Source organism: Condylura cristata, unplaced genomic scaffold (assembly GCF_000260355.1).
Source record: "Condylura cristata isolate star-nosed mole 26May11 unplaced genomic scaffold, ConCri1.0 scaffold00018, whole genome shotgun sequence".
Lineage (NCBI taxonomy): Eukaryota > Metazoa > Chordata > Mammalia > Eulipotyphla > Talpidae > Condylura > Condylura cristata.
The window spans coordinates 41,059,812-41,077,772 of record NW_004567119.1 but is presented as its reverse complement, the minus strand read 5'-3'; the positions used below and the strand labels follow the sequence as shown (position 1 = coordinate 41,077,772).

General features: G+C 58.3%; 1 protein-coding gene across 2 annotated transcripts; it reads left to right on the top strand.

The window, feature by feature from the left end:
- Positions 1-541: 541 nt before the first annotated feature.
- On the top strand, positions 542-16,867 carry SLC45A3 (solute carrier family 45, member 3). Of its 2 annotated transcripts, none has more exons than XM_012726994.1 (5): positions 542-610; positions 10,720-11,114; positions 11,909-12,694; positions 13,216-13,481; positions 15,207-16,867. In XM_012726994.1, exons 2-5 carry the CDS (start codon positions 10,943-10,945, stop codon positions 15,639-15,641), a joined length of 1,659 nt encoding a protein of 552 aa, XP_012582448.1. In that variant the 5' UTR covers positions 542-610; positions 10,720-10,942; the 3' UTR covers positions 15,642-16,867. The 2 variants fall into 2 exon arrangements, with proteins under 2 accessions (XP_012582448.1, XP_004685611.1); XM_004685554.2 differs by lacking the exon at positions 542-610 and adding an exon at positions 6,825-6,854.
- The last annotated feature ends 1,094 nt before the right edge of the window (positions 16,868-17,961 follow it).

Sequence of the window (17,961 nt, the reverse complement as noted above, 5' to 3'; positions counted from 1 at the left end):
AGGACAATGGCCCCAGGGAGCCCATACGGTTCTCCCAGGGGGTGAGTGGGCTGCGATCTGAAGTCACAGCCACTTTTGTTGCAGGGCTCCCACCCCCTCATTCCTCCCTTATCTCCTCCCCCTGCCTTGGCCTGTCCTGGAGCCAGGACAATGTTCTAAAAGTACTGAGAAAATGGAGCTTGAGTCAGCAGGGTGAGTCTGGAGACAAAAATACAGCTGTGGACTTACAGGCCCCAATTTGGTGGGGTGGAGTGTGTTGGGGGGAAGTTTTCCTGTGTGCTCATGTGGTGTCTGGTGACGCCTCCTGTCTCCCTCCGGCCCCCTCTCATCCCCCCTCCCCTTGTCCTAGAGGTGAGGAAGAGGAGCAGGGGCTAGACAGGGGTCCTGACAGCCCACGAGGTCTTTCTAGGCTACTGGGTGGCAGAGGCGTGGGCCAGGCCTGGAGGAAAAAGGCCGAAGCTGCGGTGGCCTGAGGACTCGGAAAGTGAAGTTGAAGCACTATCATCTGAGCCTGGTCATCTGGTCACACTGTGGCTGAAGCCCAGCCGGTCAGAAAGGCAGGGTTTCTGTCCTGGCTGCTCCATTAGCCTCAGTATCGCTGCTTGTAATGGTAGGACCTACTCTAGCTTTGTTATTTATTAAGTAATGCACACAACTATAAATATTTATGGTTATGTAAATATATGGAATATATAATAGGACTTAACTTTATTCACTCATGTATACGGCACTGGATTGTGCCAGATACATGATAAATGCTCAATGAATGTTAGCAGGCATTCACTGTGTCTTCTGGACCTGCACCCTGGGGCCCCGAGACAGCAGCACCCGGGCCAGCACTCTGTTCTTCGGTTCTGCTCTGAGAAAGAAAAGCCTTTGCTATCGACTCTGTTTCTTTGGGAACAGGGTCTCTTGCTGCTGGGAAGTCAGTAGACCACCAGGCTAGCACCCTGTAGCCCATAGCTGGGATTGAGTTCCTCTTCCTCTTGGCAGAAGTCACCCCACTCCTCGGTGCTTTGACTTCCCCTGTAAAATGAGGACCCTGCCCACTTCGCAGCAGCGCTGTGAGGATTAAAGCCACCGATGTAGGTGAAGCCCAGCTCAGCAGCTGTATGTAAAGAGAGCTTGATAAATGTCAGCTGCTGTGATTTGATGACAAAGGAGACGTCACTGTAGTTCACACTTAGAAACCAGACTTTCTTTGCTGGGGCGATGAGCATATGTAACCACATGGAAACTATGACGGACACATTAGCAGTAAACTTGCAGTCCAGTGCGAAACCTGGACCCCTCCCCTGTCAATCCTGTGTATGACTTGTTTTTGACCAGTCCAGAATCCCCTGCCCTGCCTTTCTCCACTAGAGCGAAGTGGGTACCTTCAGGGGGCGGGGTGAATACACACTCTGAAAGATTCTGTGGAAGTGCCTCCTGTGCCGAAAAGACCCCGCTAGTTTTAGGGACCACATGAAATGAATTTGGGGTTCTTTCCTGTGCGCCCTCCTCAGTTTTTGGGACCCTTCGTACTGCTTTCAGGCTGCCGGAGGAAAACCCCAGAGTGCCTTTCTCCGAACAGTCAGTGGCCCTGTGTGTGAACAGCGAGGGTAGAAGCTGGACCAGTTAGTACCAGGCCCAGTGCCTCGACGCTGATGCCACTTGACTCTCAGCAATAGAGCCGAGTGTAGAGCTTTGTCCAGTGTATTAAAGTGTCCCTTCTTCGGGGCGGGGCTGGTGACAGAGCCGTCACGGGATGGTCTTGATATCTGGCCAGAGTTGCCTATTGAGTCTCCTTTTCTACTACGTGATCTGTGTTTCCTTCTCCCTGGGGAGAAGCCCACAGTGCCACTGATCTTGGATGATTTGTGGGGCTTCTTTGCTTCTAATGTTGGACCCAGGCCTGTCTTACCTGTTGGCCTTGGCTTCCGCATCTATGAAATGGAGATAACGCTCACCTTGCAAGGTGACGAGAGGGTTTAGTGCAACAGGTGTGTTAGTGAAGTGTCTGCACTTTGCTGCACAAAGAGCAGCACAGGCAGCTCAGTGCGTATTCACGTCCTTCCTTCTTTGTGAATTCTGCAGGGTTGGAGACCAGTCCCAGGTCCCAAACCCCCCAGTCTCTGCTACCAGATTCAGGCCAGGCTGAATGCCCAACCAGATGGGCTCCCGAAGCAGCAGCGCGCCAGAGAGCAGGCCCTTCCCCGTGCCCTCTGCTCTCTTCCACCCCTCTTATCGCCAGTGTACTTTGGGCTGGCAAACAGTGCTCCAGCTGGAGCACCCTGCCCACCCCGAGGGACATGACCGTCTAATGTCCCAAATGTCCCACTCCCCGCTGCCACTACTAGATGGCTGATACTCTAGAGCTGCCCTACCTGTCTTGGGCATGCTGGTCAAATAACGGATCACACACCCAAATCCTGGCTCAGATTCCGTACGGCCCTCTCGTGAGCACCCCCTTCTTGGGCTTTGCTTTCTGGGAGCTGGTGTGGTATGGGGCTAGGGGAGGACTGTCAGCTAGAGGCCACGGACCAGGGCCATAGCCAACTTTGAGGGGTGTCAGGTGGGCACCAGGGAGACAGCTGGGATCCCAGGAAGCCCTGCAGGACAGTTGAACGTGAGAGGGACCTGTTAAGGGGGCAGGAGAGGTGTTGGGGGTATGGGTAACTGTAGCACAGCCTAAGTTAGGAGCAAAAACAACCCTAGTGTTGATGAATTCCCCATCTTGGGCTCAGATACTTGATCAAAACCAGTCCCATGATTTTGGATCTTTCCATAGCACCTCACTGGGAAGGGGGCTCATGGGAAGGGTGGACAGAAAGAGAAGTGGATGTGTGTGGAGACCCCAGGCTCCACTGGCTGTTTTGCAGACATTGACCAGTCTTTGCATAGCACCTACCTACTCATCTTTCCAGCCTCAGCAACATAGCCACCGCTTCTGGGAAGCCCCAAAAGAACTGGACATGCTTCGCCCCTTGGGACCCTACTCGGGGTGGGGGGTGTCTTGCCTGTACCTGATTGCATTTTCTCTCTTTTGCTGAAGGGGCTGCAGTCAGTCCTGCAGTCACTTGTTTCTGTGTCCCCACCCCCCACCTTTACTGTGTACTGTGGGTGCATATAATTGGGGCTCAGTGAGCACTAGCTGGCTGGGTGGGTTTTAGTGCACTTTAACATTCCTTTGGGGGAGGTTAGGTTGCAGGCACTGAGGCATGGTTCCTCCAAAGGCCGGCAGACTAGGGCTCTTGAATAAAGATTCTTGGAGCTCCCTCTCACTGTGCTCACCTGAGTGACTGTTTTAGATGCATTTTGACTGGACAGAGCTGGACCCAGAGCCCTCTGCTAACAGGGCTGGCCGCAGGCCCAAGGACTAAAAGGGTCTTGGAGACCGCAGAATTTGAGGTCCTAGAGGGAAGATACTGCCGAGTTGGGGCAGCGCACCCTGGCTGACTCCCAGTGTGGGGCTGTGCTCCTTCGTCTGTGCCCAGGTCCCTCTGAGTCACCCCCTGAGAGGCCTGGCTGCAGGGGGAGGGACAGGGTTGACTGGACATGGATGGGGAGAGCTCTCCTCTCTGGATGACTCAAAAAGTTCAAGTTCACCAGCAAGGAGGAGGTCAGGTTTCACTTTGCTGGGACTGTGGCTAGACGGGGAGGAGGGGAGAGCTTCCCTGGTCTGGAGACTGCCTGGGCCCAACTCCCTCTTCCCCTGTCCTGGACCCAGGGAGAGCTTTCTTGGTACTGCTCTCTTACCTTGAAGGGAAGTGTTTATTGTGCCCACGTAGAGAGAGAATTAGTTACTAATTTCTTCCAGGAAGATCCTGACTCTGGGAGGAGACTAGCGAAGGAGTCTGCCCCCAGATATCTTGGCCACTTGGCACAACGTCAGGGGGTGACTTGGGCAGTATTCAGGCAGGAAAGCCAGGGGGAGGCCAGCTGGGAGCCCCTCTCGTTGGTGTCGTTGGTGGAGGGCTGTGAAAACCCCCACTCCAAACCCAGCCCCGGGACTTGTCAGTGAGCGCTCCTGGCCGCTCACCTGGGGTGAAATCACAGCCCAGCAGTAAAGACGTCATGGAGGTGAGTTCTCATCCTAGGGGAAACCACATCCCAGAGAGGTGGGGCGGCCTGGCCTGTAGTTTTCAGCTACAAAAGTTGCTGAAACTGAACTCACACTTTTCTGGCATTCAGTTCAGAGCACTTTCTAGAATTTTTGAATGGTTTGAATTTTCCATTCAACCCTTTTTACCTATGCAACTTGGGCATGTTGATGAATTTCTCTAAGACTTGGTTTTCCTCCTTGTGAAATCACTATATTAATTACCTTCTTTGTGGGATCATGCCAGCGGCATGAAGGAGGGAGGTCTGTCAAGTACTCAGCACATGCCAGATACCTGCTGACAGTCGGTAGCTGTCAGCCAGTGTGAGGGGACCACCCGCCTCCTGACTGCCGGATAGCCTATTCTCCGAAGCCCTGACACCAGTAGGTCTGTTGTGGTGACCTCTCCTCACCTGTTGGGGCCAGCACCTGGGGCTGGGGCGGCATTTGCATTCTTGGCATTCCTCTTGCTTTGGGGGCTGACCCAGGCGCTGGTGCCAGTGCAGAGGCCTGTGGGTGAGAGGGGAGTGGAAGCCCAGGAGAAAGGCGGAAACGCCTGGCTGCCTGGTCTCTGCTGTGGCTGGGGTCCTGGAGTGGTTCTGACCCCCGCTCCCCTCTTCAGTGGAGTGACGGGGCCTCTCGGGCTGGCCTGACCCTCACCTTGGCCAGGGCAGCCTAAGCTGAGAGGTGTCTTCCCCCAGGTTTCTCTACTGAGGAGGCCTGGATGACTGAAAAAGGGACCATGGGGAATTCTTTGCTTTGCTTTTTAAATATTTATTTATGCATACAGAACTGGGGTACAGACCAGAGGTGCAGGGGCGGTGAGAGGACTCACCCGAGACAGAGCTCAGGGGAGCAGAACAGGCAGATTGATGAAAGTACACTGCTGAGGGGAGCAGCGGGGAGATAGGGGAGGTCAGCTCCCTGGAGGGGGTTGAACTTGCACTGAAACAGCTGAGACTAGCTTCTTCCTGCTGCGCTTTTAACCTGTTGTGCCACTAGGGAGAACCCACCGTGGGGATTTCTACACACTTGCCCTCACTCACGCTTATCTATGGAGGTGGCATCTCTAATCTGTTTCCTTGCCTGACCAGTGGCTGGAAACAGCAATGCTTGGAAGGATGCCTGCGTGCAGTGACCCACAATGTGAGCTGCCGTGATAAAATGCATTTGAGGAAACTGAGGCTGGGGAGATCAGTTAACAAGGTCACGCAGTAACAGCAACACTGCTGTTATCACGCTGCCAAACCCAGATCACCCTGCAGAATCTGGGCTCAGGGATGGCCTGTTGCCCCTGGGCGGGGGGGGGGGGGGGGGGGGGGTCGGTTGAAGAGTGCTCTTGTCTTGCTTTGGAGGGCTCTGGGCCAAGGGACCCAGTGTGATTTGGGTCACTGCTGTTCCCCTGGGCCTGGAGGCGGATGGCATCTGTGACAACTGTCGCAATGGGACTGCCAGGGCCTCTGAGGAGGGTGTCTCAGTTCAGGCTGGCCAAGGTGAGGGTCAGGCCGGCCCCAGTGCCTGTCACTGGACTGGAGAGGGGCAGGGAGAACTCAGCCCGTTGGGGACCGTGCTGTCCCCTCCCCCAACAGCCTCGCATTTGTTTCCATTCAGAAGTTGGGCTGGGGCTCTCAGACAGGGCAACAAAAGCCACTCTCCTCCAGGCCACTGCCACCTGTTGGGTTTTCACACATCGGGGGCCAGTGGTGGGGGGAGCTGTTGCCCTTTTCCCAGTGTCTGTGGTGTGCCCCCTTTGCCCCCCAGGGCCTGGGATTCTCTTTGCTGCCCGACGTGACAGGGCTCAGGAGCCCGAGGGGGTGGGGGGACAGCAGCTGGAAGGGGAATTGAGTGGGAAGGGGCCAGTGCCGGCAGGGGAGAGAGTTTGATGGATTACTCTGCAGCGGAGAGGTTTCTCCCTAATCCCTCTTTGTGTCCGGGCCTGCAGCCCCCTCACTCTCTCTGACAAGCTGCTAAGCAGAAGGCCTCCAGTCCCAGTGAAGAAAAGGCAGCCCAGCAGGGCAAACTCTAAATCCCTGGCCTCTGGGCCCTGAGAGGCAGGAGCTGAGAGCAGGCCTGGGGCTGGGTGGGGTCCCCTTCCCCACTGCCCCGCCCTTGTTCTGGGGATTTTTGTGGCAGTGCAGAGGCTGCCTTCTGAGTGTGTTCTCAGGTATCTCAGACCTGTGAGGTCTGAGCCTTGGGCCTTGGGAGTGGGCAAGACAGACCTTTACTTCCTTGGGAGTGTGTGAGCCCCAGAGGTCCAGCAGGTGGCCCCAGGGGCCTTTCTGGGCAGAGCTCAGGTAGGCCTCAGTCCTGAGGCCACTCCCCTCTCTGCTGACCAAGACAGCCTCTTCCCGGGCCGCCTCCTGTGGAAGTGCATGAGGCTAGAGCTCACGTGGGGAGTTCAGTCCTCCAGGCTTTGCTAGGTAAGGACACTGGTCCCCCAGGACTGAGGCTGGACTCTCCCCAGGAAGAGTTCAATTTGGAATGAGATTCTGGGGTGCTGTCTTGTAGCCAGTCCCTGTGGGTTGCCCCCCACCAGCATCCCTGGGCATGCTGTGGGCGCATGTTGGGGAGAGTGGCCTGGAGTGTCCCCACCCTCCTTTCTGCAGCTGAGTCATTATTCCTTGCGGTGAGCCTCTGTCCTCAGTTTCCTTCTCCAGGAGGGGAGGGGAGGGGTGGGGAGGTCAGGTGGGAGGGGCTGCCTGGCTGTGAAGAGCAGAGGAGCGTGCTGGGCTGAGAGGAGAGGAGCAGAGCGTGTGAGAAAGCAGCCGCCTTTGTGAGTGTGGAGGGGGACAGCGGGTCGCTCGCAGGCTGGGTCAGGGTGGGGGCTGCTGCGGCTGTTTGATGTGCCTGGGCGGGGTGTGGGGAGCTGGCCCACATAAAGAGGCCATAGAATTGCTGCCTGACACTGGCCGGCGGCGGGCTGCCCCCAGTCCAGCTCCCCCTGGCCTCTGTCTGTCAGCAGAGGGAGTCTGCTCCCCCCAGCTCCACCTCAGCCATGTGGGGTGGCAGGAGCCCCTTTGAAAGCCCTCAAAGGCCTCTTTATCCGTCTCTCTGACCCTCCCTTCCCGGAGGGAAGCTACCGGGAGTGGGCTCGGTGGCCTTTCCTTGCCTCCGCCACTCTGTCTTTTGAGTTTTGGAGAAAGTTCAGGCCAAGTTTGTTTCTGTTACTGTTTCTTTCCCCACACCCGCTGCCTGCTTGGAGCCTAACCTGGAATGGCAGGGAGCCAGCGGTGGGCACGCCAGCCTGGAGGGTTGGTGGGGTCCGCGCACCACCTTTGAGCCTCACAGAGTCCTCTGGATTGTCTTGGTGGGCGACTTAGGTCTTCCCTGGGTCTTATACCCGTTACCCCCACTCTCTTTGGATAAACACCTCCAAGGCCCCCTTTCGAGTGAGGGCAGCGTGCTCTGCAGCCTCGTATTGGGAGTGGGGTGGGTAGAGCGGAGGGTCGCTCCTTGCCTGGGCCCTTGTCCTCTGCAGCTTGGTTGTGTTCCCCTCGGGAGGAGAGGGGCCAAGGGCTTGGTCCGAGAGGGGCCGAGACGGCTCCAGAAATCTCCAGGGCTTGAATTTCCTCCAGCTTTCTCATGGTCCCTCAGAGGCCCAGAGAGAAGAGTTTGGAACCTGAGAGGGATCTGGCCATCTAGAGGGCAGCCTTGCCTCTCCCTCTTCGCCCTCCCCTTTCCTCCTCTGTCTGCCTCCTCCCCACCAGGTGAGCTCCTGGAGGCCACTCTGCTTGGTCTTCTGTTTTCAGACGGGGGAGCGCACAGGGGAACGGTCACTTGGGTCAGAGGTTCCCTGCGACTGGAGGGGATAAGGGAGAATTGACCCATTTGGACACCAAACCAGGGGCCCCAACAGGGATCTGTAACCTTCAGACTTTGGCAAGCAGTGTGGCCTGGGGTTCAGATAGGAGTGGCAGCTGAACCACTCTGTGCTCCCACACCTCTCTGAGCCTGCACCCTCCCAGGGCCTGTGTGTCTCTGTGCCCAGGTGAGAAGGCTCTGGGGTTGCGGAGGGGTGGGGGGGTTGGTGGGGGTGGCTGGGGTGCAGACTGTGGAAGCCACTCTTGGAACCTGGGGGAGATGGGAGGGTGTCACCTGACACCCTCCTATGGCTTGTATTCCTCAGGCAGTTTGGGGCTGGAAGCATATGCCTGGGGGTGGCAAGCGTGCCCTGTACCCCTGGGCACAGGAGCAGACAAAGAGGGCACACAGGCCCAGCAACCTAGGAGCAGAGGGGTGCCAGCCTGGGGTGAAACCTGCCTGCTTCCTGCCGCTCCTTCCAGTGAATTCTTCCCCTTCCCAGCCGCTCACTACTGGGTCAAGGAGGATTGGGGGATTCTTCTCTACTCCCTTGTGAACTGAGGACAACCCTACTCATCCTGGCAGCGAGGAGCTGGATTAAGGGAGGCAGGTGGGGTCATTTAGTGGTTGCTGAGAACTGCCGTTTCTTTTAAACCCAGACAACCAGGGCTGGGGCGTGGGGCAGGTATGGGTGAGGCTGGGTCTGACAAAGTCTCTGTTTGCTCAAGGAGGCTTTGTCCCTTCCAGTGCAGGTGAGTGGCCAGGGCCTCCCTGGTTGAGTGTGGGGAGCAGAACAGGTCAGAAGCGTCTTGACTGAGAACCCCTCTCTCTAGGTTGGATGGCACAACCCCTTCTTTGGTCCATATGACCCCTGCTTTGCCTCTGGGGCGTGTGGCAGTGTAGGCAGGGGGAAGGAGTCAGCTCCCAGCTGAACCCACAGCTGCCTAGCTAAACACTGGACTCCTGGTTTACACTCTTCCCCCGAAACCCATAGGGGATTCCATGCCCCTTTGCAAAATGTAGGGCTCGAATCTGAGCAAAAGTTTGGGGAGGAGGCTGCTGGTTACCCAGTTTGTCTGCAGTCCCTTCCTGGGGTACAGTGTGAAGCCCTAGAAGGCATTTGGTGTGGACAGATCACACCCAAGATTGGTGGCCTCCTGGCTTCTCCAAGGCGCAGCTCAGAGCGCCTGTGATGTGCTTGGTATCACACCGGGCCCTAGAGATAAGTGTGGCCAAAGTGCCAGGTTGGGAGGTGCTGAGCGTGGAATTGTGAATGAGCAGGGCTGGGGTGTGCCAGGAGGGCTCTTGGGCAGGGAGGAGAGTGGAGCCAAGCCCCAGGTACAGGGCCGCCTGCTCTTCACCAGCATTGCAGGGTAAAATCAAGGGGGGTGAGGCTCTACCTGGTGGCGCAGCAGGTTAAAGCACCCTTGGGGTGCTCAGGACCTGGGGAGCTGAGAAGCTCTCCGAAGCCATTGCAGCACGAGTTCGATCTTCTACCAGGGAGCTGACTCACGTGGTGCAGCAGACCTCTCCTGGCCCGCCCGCTGCTCCCCTCAGCAGTGTACTTCATCGATCTGCCTATTCTGCTCCTTGCTCTGTCTCTGGTGAATCTTCTCACCCACCACTCCTCTGGCCTGTACCCCAGATCTGTATGCATAAATAAATAAATCTTAAAAAAAAAATCAAGTGGGGTGAGGGAGAAACCCCAGGCATGAGAAAGTCTGTCCCTAGGCCACCTCTTTGGGGTTGATGGCAGGTAGGGGAATCCCGCCTTTCTCTCCAGGGCACGCCTGCTGTACCTTCTCATCCTGCTTACCCACTTTTCCTGCTTTTGTGGTCACTTCTCAACAACCGGCTGCAGGGGGTGCAGTTATCCGGAAGCAAGACCCGGAGGCCACCTGCTGGGGTGGGACTCAGGGCTGGGCTCCCCCAGAGCGGTCTGCACAGGACCTGCAGGAAAGTGTGGGGATGTCTGTGCTGGGAAGGGCGTCCTCTGAGGAGTGAGAGGGGCTGCCTGGGAAAGCTGCCTGGGAAGGGAAGCGGGGGCTTCCTTCCAGGTCTGGGGGTCACTGGCAGAATCGGCCTGGCTGCCAGGTGGTGCGGTTTCATGCCCGTGTGGCTGGGGCCTGGGGAGGCCGCTGTGCTGTTAACGGGGGTCAGCCCCAGGTGGGCGCCAGGTGGGCCCCGGGCAGGGTTGTTTCTCCCCGTGAGTGTTGCCACAGGGAGCTGCCCAAGGGAGAGGGTTTCAGGCACAGGTTCTTTCGGGGACTTTGTAAGTGGTTTCAGTGACAGGTTCAAACCCAACCAGCAAGCCACAGCCTCTCCCTTGCCTCTTGTCCTCATCCTGGGGGTAGGAGTCAGCGTGGCCCGTGGCCAGGCCTACAGAATAGGAAGTGTTACTCTTAACAAAGGGGAATTGAGCTGCTCTCGTTAGGAAGGGGAGAGAGAAAAGCAAACAAACCAGGCTGGAAAAGGGGGTCCAGGGACACCTTAATAACAGGACCTGGGGAGCTGAGATCTGCATTGGCTTGATTTCTTTTTTTTTCCTCCTCCCCACAAAAACAAATGCAGAGATATTTTTAAACAGAATAACAACATCAGTTAGGTTCTGGAGTGTGCTGAGCCTTCAAACTCATGTTTACCTTATTAATTATGTCAGCCTTAGGCTAATATTAACAGGCATTTCCTGATTGGGCAGCAGTGATGGCACCGTCGAGGCTGACACCGTCAAGGCTGCACCCACCGAGGCTGCGAGTGAACAGGATTCGGAGAATTCAGAACAAATCCTGGAGCCCTTCCCAGGATTTAACACTGATTGATTGTCCCCACCCTTTCAGGAGCCGTGTGACATGTCCCCGCCGAGGCGCCCCGTGGCAGCCCTGTGTAGCATGGGCTGAGAAGCCGCACCTGCACGCACGCCCGCCGGCGGAAATGGGCTGCTGGCTGTGCCCCAGGCAGACCGCGGCAGCGAGGAGGAGCGGCCTGGGTGTCGGCACCAGGGCTGGGACGAAGCGGTTCTGGAGTTCCTGAACGGGCCGAGCCCTCCCCTCCTGGCCCGCGATGGTCCAGAGGCCGTGGGGAAGCCACCTGCTGCGGCATCGGAAAGCCCAGCTCCTGCTGGTCAACCTGCTGACCTTCGGCCTGGAGGTGTGTCTGGCCGCCGGCATCACCTACGTGCCGCCCCTGCTGCTGGAAGTGGGGGTGGAGGAGAAGTTCATGACCATGGTGCTGGGTGAGTCACCACTTCCTTCTTCCCCCTGCACCAGATACGTGCCGCCCGGGAAGTGGAGTGACTTGCCAGGCCCCAAGAGCAGAGGGAGGGAGAGGTGCTGCCTGCTGCTCCTGGGCCTGGCAGGTCACACTGCTGGGGTGAGGGCAACCCTGGCCCAGGGGCTCGGGAAGAGCCCAGGACAGCCCCTCAACACCCCGGCACCTCCAGCACCCACACAGTGCCTGGCCCGTAGCAGGCACTGAAGAAATCGCTCTTCACCTTTGTCCAGCCCTTTGTGACTTCTGTCTGTCATGTCAGGTCATCTTGCAATAGCCTTCTGAGTGTCTCCCTATGCGGAGAAGAAAACAGAGGCTTGTAAGAAGCTAGGGGACCTAGCCAGAGCTATGCAGCTGCTGAGAGGTAGACCCGGGACTCCCAGCCGAGCTCTCCCACCCCTGCTGGGGCTGGGCTCCTGGCTGCAGGTGTGGCCTGCAGAAGCCACAGACAGCAAGTGGCCACCACTGTGTGCCTCCTGGGAGAAGGGGCCCTGTCGGGGCCAGAGTGCTCGTGAAACCCTCCTGTGTGCAAGTGTCACTCACCCATTGCTCCATGCCTCAGTTTCCCCATCTTAAATTGGGTATCGGTGGGCCTGCTCTGGGGAGTGCGGGCAAGCCCTATGGAGCGCTCAGCTGGTGTCTGGTGCAGAGCTGGCCTGGGCGTGATGTCACAGTCATCACCATCCTTCTCGGAGAAGGCGCTTGCCCGTGGCCCTGTGGGCCCCAGCCTCTGGCTCACCCTGCTCGCCTTTCTTGCAGGCATTGGTCCAGTGCTGGGCCTGGTTTCGGTTCCACTCCTGGGCTCAGCCAGTGACCACTGGCGTGGGCGCTATGGTCGCCGGAGGCCTTTCATCTGGGCCCTGTCCCTGGGTGTCCTGCTGAGCCTCTTCCTCATCCCAAGAGCTGGCTGGCTGGCAGGGCTGCTGTGCTCGGACACCAGGCCCCTGGAGCTGGCGCTGCTGATCCTGGGCGTGGGGCTGCTGGACTTCTGCGGCCAGGTGTGCTTCACGCCGCTGGAAGCTCTGCTCTCCGACCTGTTCCGGGACCCAGACCACTGTCGCCAGGCCTTCTCTGTCTATGCCTTCATGATCAGCCTCGGGGGCTGCCTGGGCTACCTCCTGCCCGCCATTGACTGGGATGCCAGTGCCCTGGCCCCCTACCTGGGCACCCAGGAGGAGTGCCTCTTCGGCCTGCTCACACTCATCTTCCTCGCTTGCATGGCGGCCACGCTGTTTGTTAGCGAGGAGGCAGCGCTGGGCCCGGCCGAGACGGCGGAAGGGCTGCCGGGGCCCTCTTCGCTTTCCCACTGCTGCCCGTGCCGCGCCCGCCTGGCTCTCCGGAACCTGGGCGCCCTGTTACCCCGGCTGCACCAGCTCTGCTGCCGCGTGCCTCGGACCCTGCGCAGACTCTTTGTGGCCGAGCTGTGCAGCTGGACGGCGTTCATGACCTTCACGCTGTTCTACACGGACTTCGTGGGCGAGGGGCTGTACCAGGGTGTGCCCAGGGCAGAGCCCGGCACCGAGGCCCGAAGACACTATGACGAAGGTAAGGCCTTGGCGACCTGTGCCTGGGCTGTCTCTGGGCCCGATTCCTCCAGCAGGAAGCGGGGCCCACTTTGCCCCCAGCACATGTGGCTCCTCGAGCGTGCAGAGTGGTCTGGTCTGTGGTCTGCATTGGGAGGGTTGGATCAGAGTCACCTGCAGAAGAGACCGACCGCTTGTTTAAGGGGGCGGATAGAGTGGAGGTTCAGCCTGGAGGTTCAGCCCAGCCTCAGTCTCCCTGCTCTGCTGACTTTGCAAGCCTCCTGGAAGCGGTGGCACAGCAGTTTGTGCCCCTTCCCATCCTCCTGACCCCAGAGCTGAGGCTCCCAGGTAGCCTGTAGAACATCCTCCCCTGCCCTCAACCCACAGCTTTGGTCACAGGCCCAGAGTCACGGGGAGAACCTCAGCTCCCGTGACCCTGGCCGGCTGGGTGGCCAGTATCCCCGGAGTCGCCTGGCCTGCAGTGTGTCCTGATCCTGCTGCCAGATGGCGCTGCTCTCCGCCTGACCCTGCCTTCCCTTGCAGGTGTCCGGATGGGCAGCCTGGGGCTGTTTCTGCAGTGCACCATCTCCCTGCTCTTCTCTCTGGTCATGGACCGGCTGGTGCAGCGATTCGGCACCCGGGCCGTGTACCTGGCCAGCGTGGTGGCTTTCCCTGTGGCGGCCGGCGCGACGTGCCTGTCCCGCAGCGTGGCTGTGGTGACCGCCTCTGCCGCCCTCACTGGCTTCACCTTCTCGGCCCTGCAGATCCTGCCCTACACGCTGGCATCCCTCTACCACCGCGAGAAGCAGGTACCTGTGTGGCCACTGGGTGGAGCAGGGGTGGGCTGGCTCTCCCCAGGCAGGCGGGAGTTGGAGAAGGCCCTCTTTCTTTGAGGGAGAGGAAGCCGGTGCTGTCGCCCCAGGGCTGCTGAAGAAGGGCGTAGATTAGCTTCTGGGAATGACTTCCTGGTGTCCGCTCTGTCTGGCACTCCAGCGATTGTCGGAAGTGGTTGCTCCTCTCTGGGAAGCCTGAAGCACGGCGGCCCCCTAGACCCGCAGTCTGGACGGGCCCTGCGCAGGGCCAGGGGCCGGACAGACCCCATGGCCTGGGGCTCCCTCCTCAGCAGAGGGTGAGGCAGGGGTCTGGCCTTGGTGCAGCTGGCAGAGAGAGGCTTGGGGACACCAGCCCCTGCTTTGGCTTCAGAGATGGGGAGGCTCCTTTGGCACCCCCTTTCTGGTGGATCTTTTGTGTCTAATTCTCTCTTCTCGGCCTCACTTCTCACACCTCTCCCTGTCCCTGCTTGCATAGCAGTTCCCTAAGCCTGCTGTGCCTGTCCCCTCTGGCCCCCACTCACCTGGACAGTGTGAAGGGTGGGGGGCTCTTCCTGTCTCCGCCCACACTCACCAGCCTCCAGAGGTTTCTGCAGGAAGCCTTTCACCCAGGCTGGGTGGGTGGTTGCCTTGACTAGAGCTCAGCTTTGGCCAGAGGGCAAAGACTTGCCGGAGGAGATAGAGGGCCACCTTTAGGCCTTCCAGACTGTGGGGAGGAGTGTCTGCCTCCCGGAGGGCATGAGTGGGTCAGTGGAGTAAAACTGGGCTGGGACACTGGCTAACTGCAGAGGAGGCTGCGGGAATGGGCGGGGTGTGGAGGGAGAGGCCGGGGTTTGGGTCCCTGAGACTGTCCATGCACTGATGGCCGCTCCAGTCTCCGTTCTGCTGCCCAGCACCAGGTTTGGCCACATGCAGTCGTGCCCAAGGAGCTTGCCAGGTCATTCTCCTTCCCCACCGCCACGGGAAGCAGAGGTGTCTGTTGGCATCCTGTGCCCACAGTGAGCCAGGTGCCTCCGTGGCGTTGGAGTCACGCGCTGCATGGTAGCGGGCCGAGGGACAGCGCAGAGGCTTTGTCCTTAAGGAAGGGGCTCTGTCACCAGCGGGCGGGGCCAGGTCCCTCGATCTCAGGCACAGGGGGAGGAGGAAGCCAAGACTTGGACATCAGCACAGCTGGCAGGGGGAGCTGACAGGGGGGTTCTGCTGCTCCCCGGTTGTGTTCCGGACCCTCTGCCTCAAAGCATTGACTCCTCAGAGGGAGCAGGGCTGGACTCTGCAGGAGTAGGGTTTTCTAGCATCAAGTGCTAGCAAGTAGGAGCAGGGGAAGAGCACCCCGGGGAGGGGTGGTTTGGGCCTCCAGGACCCCCTTTGATTTTGTTCCTTGCTTATGCCGGGGTTCTGCTGTCTCCCAGCCTAAGGTACCGAGTTTGTCCGCCTCGCTGTTCTAGGACAGCCTAGAGGAGACCCAGACTTCTGGCTTCAGTTCTGCTCTTTCATATGCCCCCTCTGACCTTCCTGTTCCTGAGAAGGGTCCCCACTACCCCAGGCCAGCCAGGTCTGCTGTTTCCAACCTGCCACCTGACTCTTTTAGGCCTGTTACCTAGCTTCTTCCAGCCCCTGGGATGCAGGCCAGGGCCGGTGTCGGCTGGGGGCCGATGCTCAGGTACACTCCTGTCCTCACCCCACTTCCCTCCTCCTTCCCCCCAGGTGTTCCTGCCCAAATACCGAGGAGACAGTGGCGGTGGCTCCAGTGAGGACAGCCTGGTGACCAGCTTCTCCCCCAGCCCCAAGGCGGGGTCCCCCTTTCCCAATGGACACATGAGTGCTGGGGGCAGCCTGCTCCCCGCTCCCCCTGCACTCTGCGGGGCCTCTGCCTGTGACGTCTCCATGCGTGTGGTGGTGGGCGAGCCGCCCGAGGCCAGGGTTGTTCCAGGCCGGGGCATCTGCCTGGACCTTGCCATCCTGGACAGTGCCTTCCTGCTGTCCCAGGTGGCTCCGTCACTGTTCATGGGCTCCATTGTCCAGCTCAGCCAGTCGGTCACTGCTTACATGGTGTCGGCTGCAGGCCTGGGTCTGGTTGCTATTTACTTTGCTACACAGGTAGTATTTGACAAAAGTGATTTGACCAAATACTCCGTGTAGAGCACTTCCTGCCAGCGGAGGGACGGCCTGCCTCATGGGGTCCCACTCCTGCTCCCCAGGTCCCTGGCCTTCCAGTTTCTCTTGCTGCCAAAGTGGTGTGGCTCTCTGCTGCCACCCTGTGGCGGTGCGGTGGACAGCTGCGCAGAGGAGGAACTGGGCTTGCCCTCTGCCCTGGCCCCAGTCTCAAAGGCTGACTGACCAGTGGCTCACCGGGTGAGCTTAACCGAGACCTTCCCTACAGCGGCGTCCGAAGGCCTGGCAGCGGCTAGCTCCACACCCTGGAGCGCAGAACTCAGTCAGGGCTTTGCCCCGTGCTCAGGGTGACAGTGAGTGTCCTGGTCAGGACAGACCCAGAGGAGGGAATTAGGCAGCTGAGTAAACTCGGCCACCTGTCTCCCACCTCTAAATGTTCCCCCAGTGTTGCTCTTGCGTGGGAGTTTCCAATGTGAAATTTCCCCACAGGATTTGAAAGTGTGAGAGTTGTTTGGGGGTGTTGCCCTAAGGGAAGAGGGGCAGCTGCCTTGGCCCCCAGCACCGCCTTTCTGCTGATCCCCCCTCCTTTTTGTTCAATCAGGACTTGGCTTGTTGACCACTGTGTTGCCATCAGAGGGACACAAGCCTTTAAATATTTAACTTATTTATTTAACTAAGTAGAGGGAAATCAACCCAGCTCTGCCCCCCTGGTGCTGAGGAATAGAGTGGGGTTCCCACAGCCGGACCCTGGGATGGGCAGTTACTGTTCTGGGCACTGCCAGAGTCGCCTGGGCTGATTGGTCTGTCTGCCTAGCCAGGAGGGGCTCCCCTGATGGACTCCCCACACCCTGTGGCCGGCCAGGGACAGATGGAAGGCGGGGCTCCTGGTCTCAGCGGCTCCCCTGGCTCCCCTCCTCTCAGCCCGACGGGACTCCCCTCTGCTCCCTCCACCCCTACTTTCCCAGCTGGCTCACAGCCCTGTCATGGGGCTGTCGCAGGACAGAAGCACAGAGTGTGGCTCTCCAGGCCCGAGTCTCAGGCCCTTGGGCATCTCTGTGCTCTGGGAATCTCACAAAAAAACTCAGGAGCACCCCTTGCCTGGGCTAAGAAGCTCTTATCTCTGGGGGGTTTAAGTGCCGTTTGCAATAATGTTATGTCTTATTTATTTAGCGGAGTAAATATTTTATACTGTATGTGAGCAATCAGAGTATAATGTTTATGGTGATGAAATTAAAAGCTTCTTATATGTTTCATTGGCTTGTGTTGGCTTCTCTGGGACAAAGGACCAGCTGAGCGTCGCTTTCCCGCGCCACCCACAGAGGGCGCCACAGACCACGCGCTTCCTGTTTGGTGACAGGGTGCGCCTGTGCCTGCCTCAATTAAGTTGAGAAGAGTCCAGCATGCTGCGCTTCACCAAGGGCCACAGCGCTGACCGGATGGAGCAAGCACCTGTCACCGGCCACAAGCCTGGCCCCCCAGGCCCGTGCCCAATTCAGACCCTTCCTGCCACACCATCTCCCTGACCCCTCCAGCCCTGACCGGCCTTTCTTTCCCTTAAGTCCCAGAGCAGTCAGAACTGTTAATACCCTGTGTCAAGACAGTCTTTATTTTTAGTGTTCTAGCTTTTGCTTAACTTTTTTGGTGATTTGTTAGCTTTATTTCTGAATTTATGTTTAATGGTGGTAATAGTTGAAATCCCCCAGCAGGGATTGTTCCCATCATGTATCCACCATCAAGCCTCCCTGTCCACCACCAGTGGTCAGTTTTTTTTTCCCAAAGATTTATTTACTTATGCATACAAGAACTGGGGTGCAGGCCAGAGGTACAGGGGGCTGACAGGATTCATCAGAGACAGTGGGGAGCAGAACAGGTAGATCTACTGAAATACACTGCTGAGGGGGGCAGCAGGGAGACAGGAGAGATCTGCTGTGCTATGTGGGTCAGCTCCCTGCCAGGGATTGAATTTGAGCTGCAGTGACTGCAGAATAGCTTCACAGTGCTGCGTTTTAATCCATTGTGCCACCAGGGCCCTGGTCAACTTTTTATTATGAAAAATTTCATCTGGCCCTCCCTGATGGTGCATCGGGTTAAAACAGCACTATGAAGCTATCTGCAGCCATTGCAGCATGTCATGAGTTTGGCTCCCCGCCAGGGAGCTGACCCACATGGCACGGCAGACCTTTCCTGACATGCCCACTGCTCCCCTCAGCAGTGTGTTTCAGTATATCGGCCTGTTCTACTCTCCACTGTTTCTTATCAATCTCCCACCCCCAACACCTCTGACCTGTACCTCAGTTCTTGTGTGCATAAATAAATAAATCTTTTTTAAAAATGTTAAAAGAAAAAT

Coding starts and splice junctions, on each gene's coding strand:
- SLC45A3 (XM_012726994.1), top strand. CDS start 10,943: ATGGTCCAGAGGCCGTGGGGAAGCCACCTGCTGCGGCATCGGAAAGCC. Junction 11,115..11,908: donor GTTCATGACCATGGTGCTGG/GTGAGTCACCAC, acceptor CCTTTCTTGCAG/GCATTGGTCCAGTGCTGGGC. Junction 12,695..13,215: donor CCGAAGACACTATGACGAAG/GTAAGGCCTTGG, acceptor CTTCCCTTGCAG/GTGTCCGGATGGGCAGCCTG.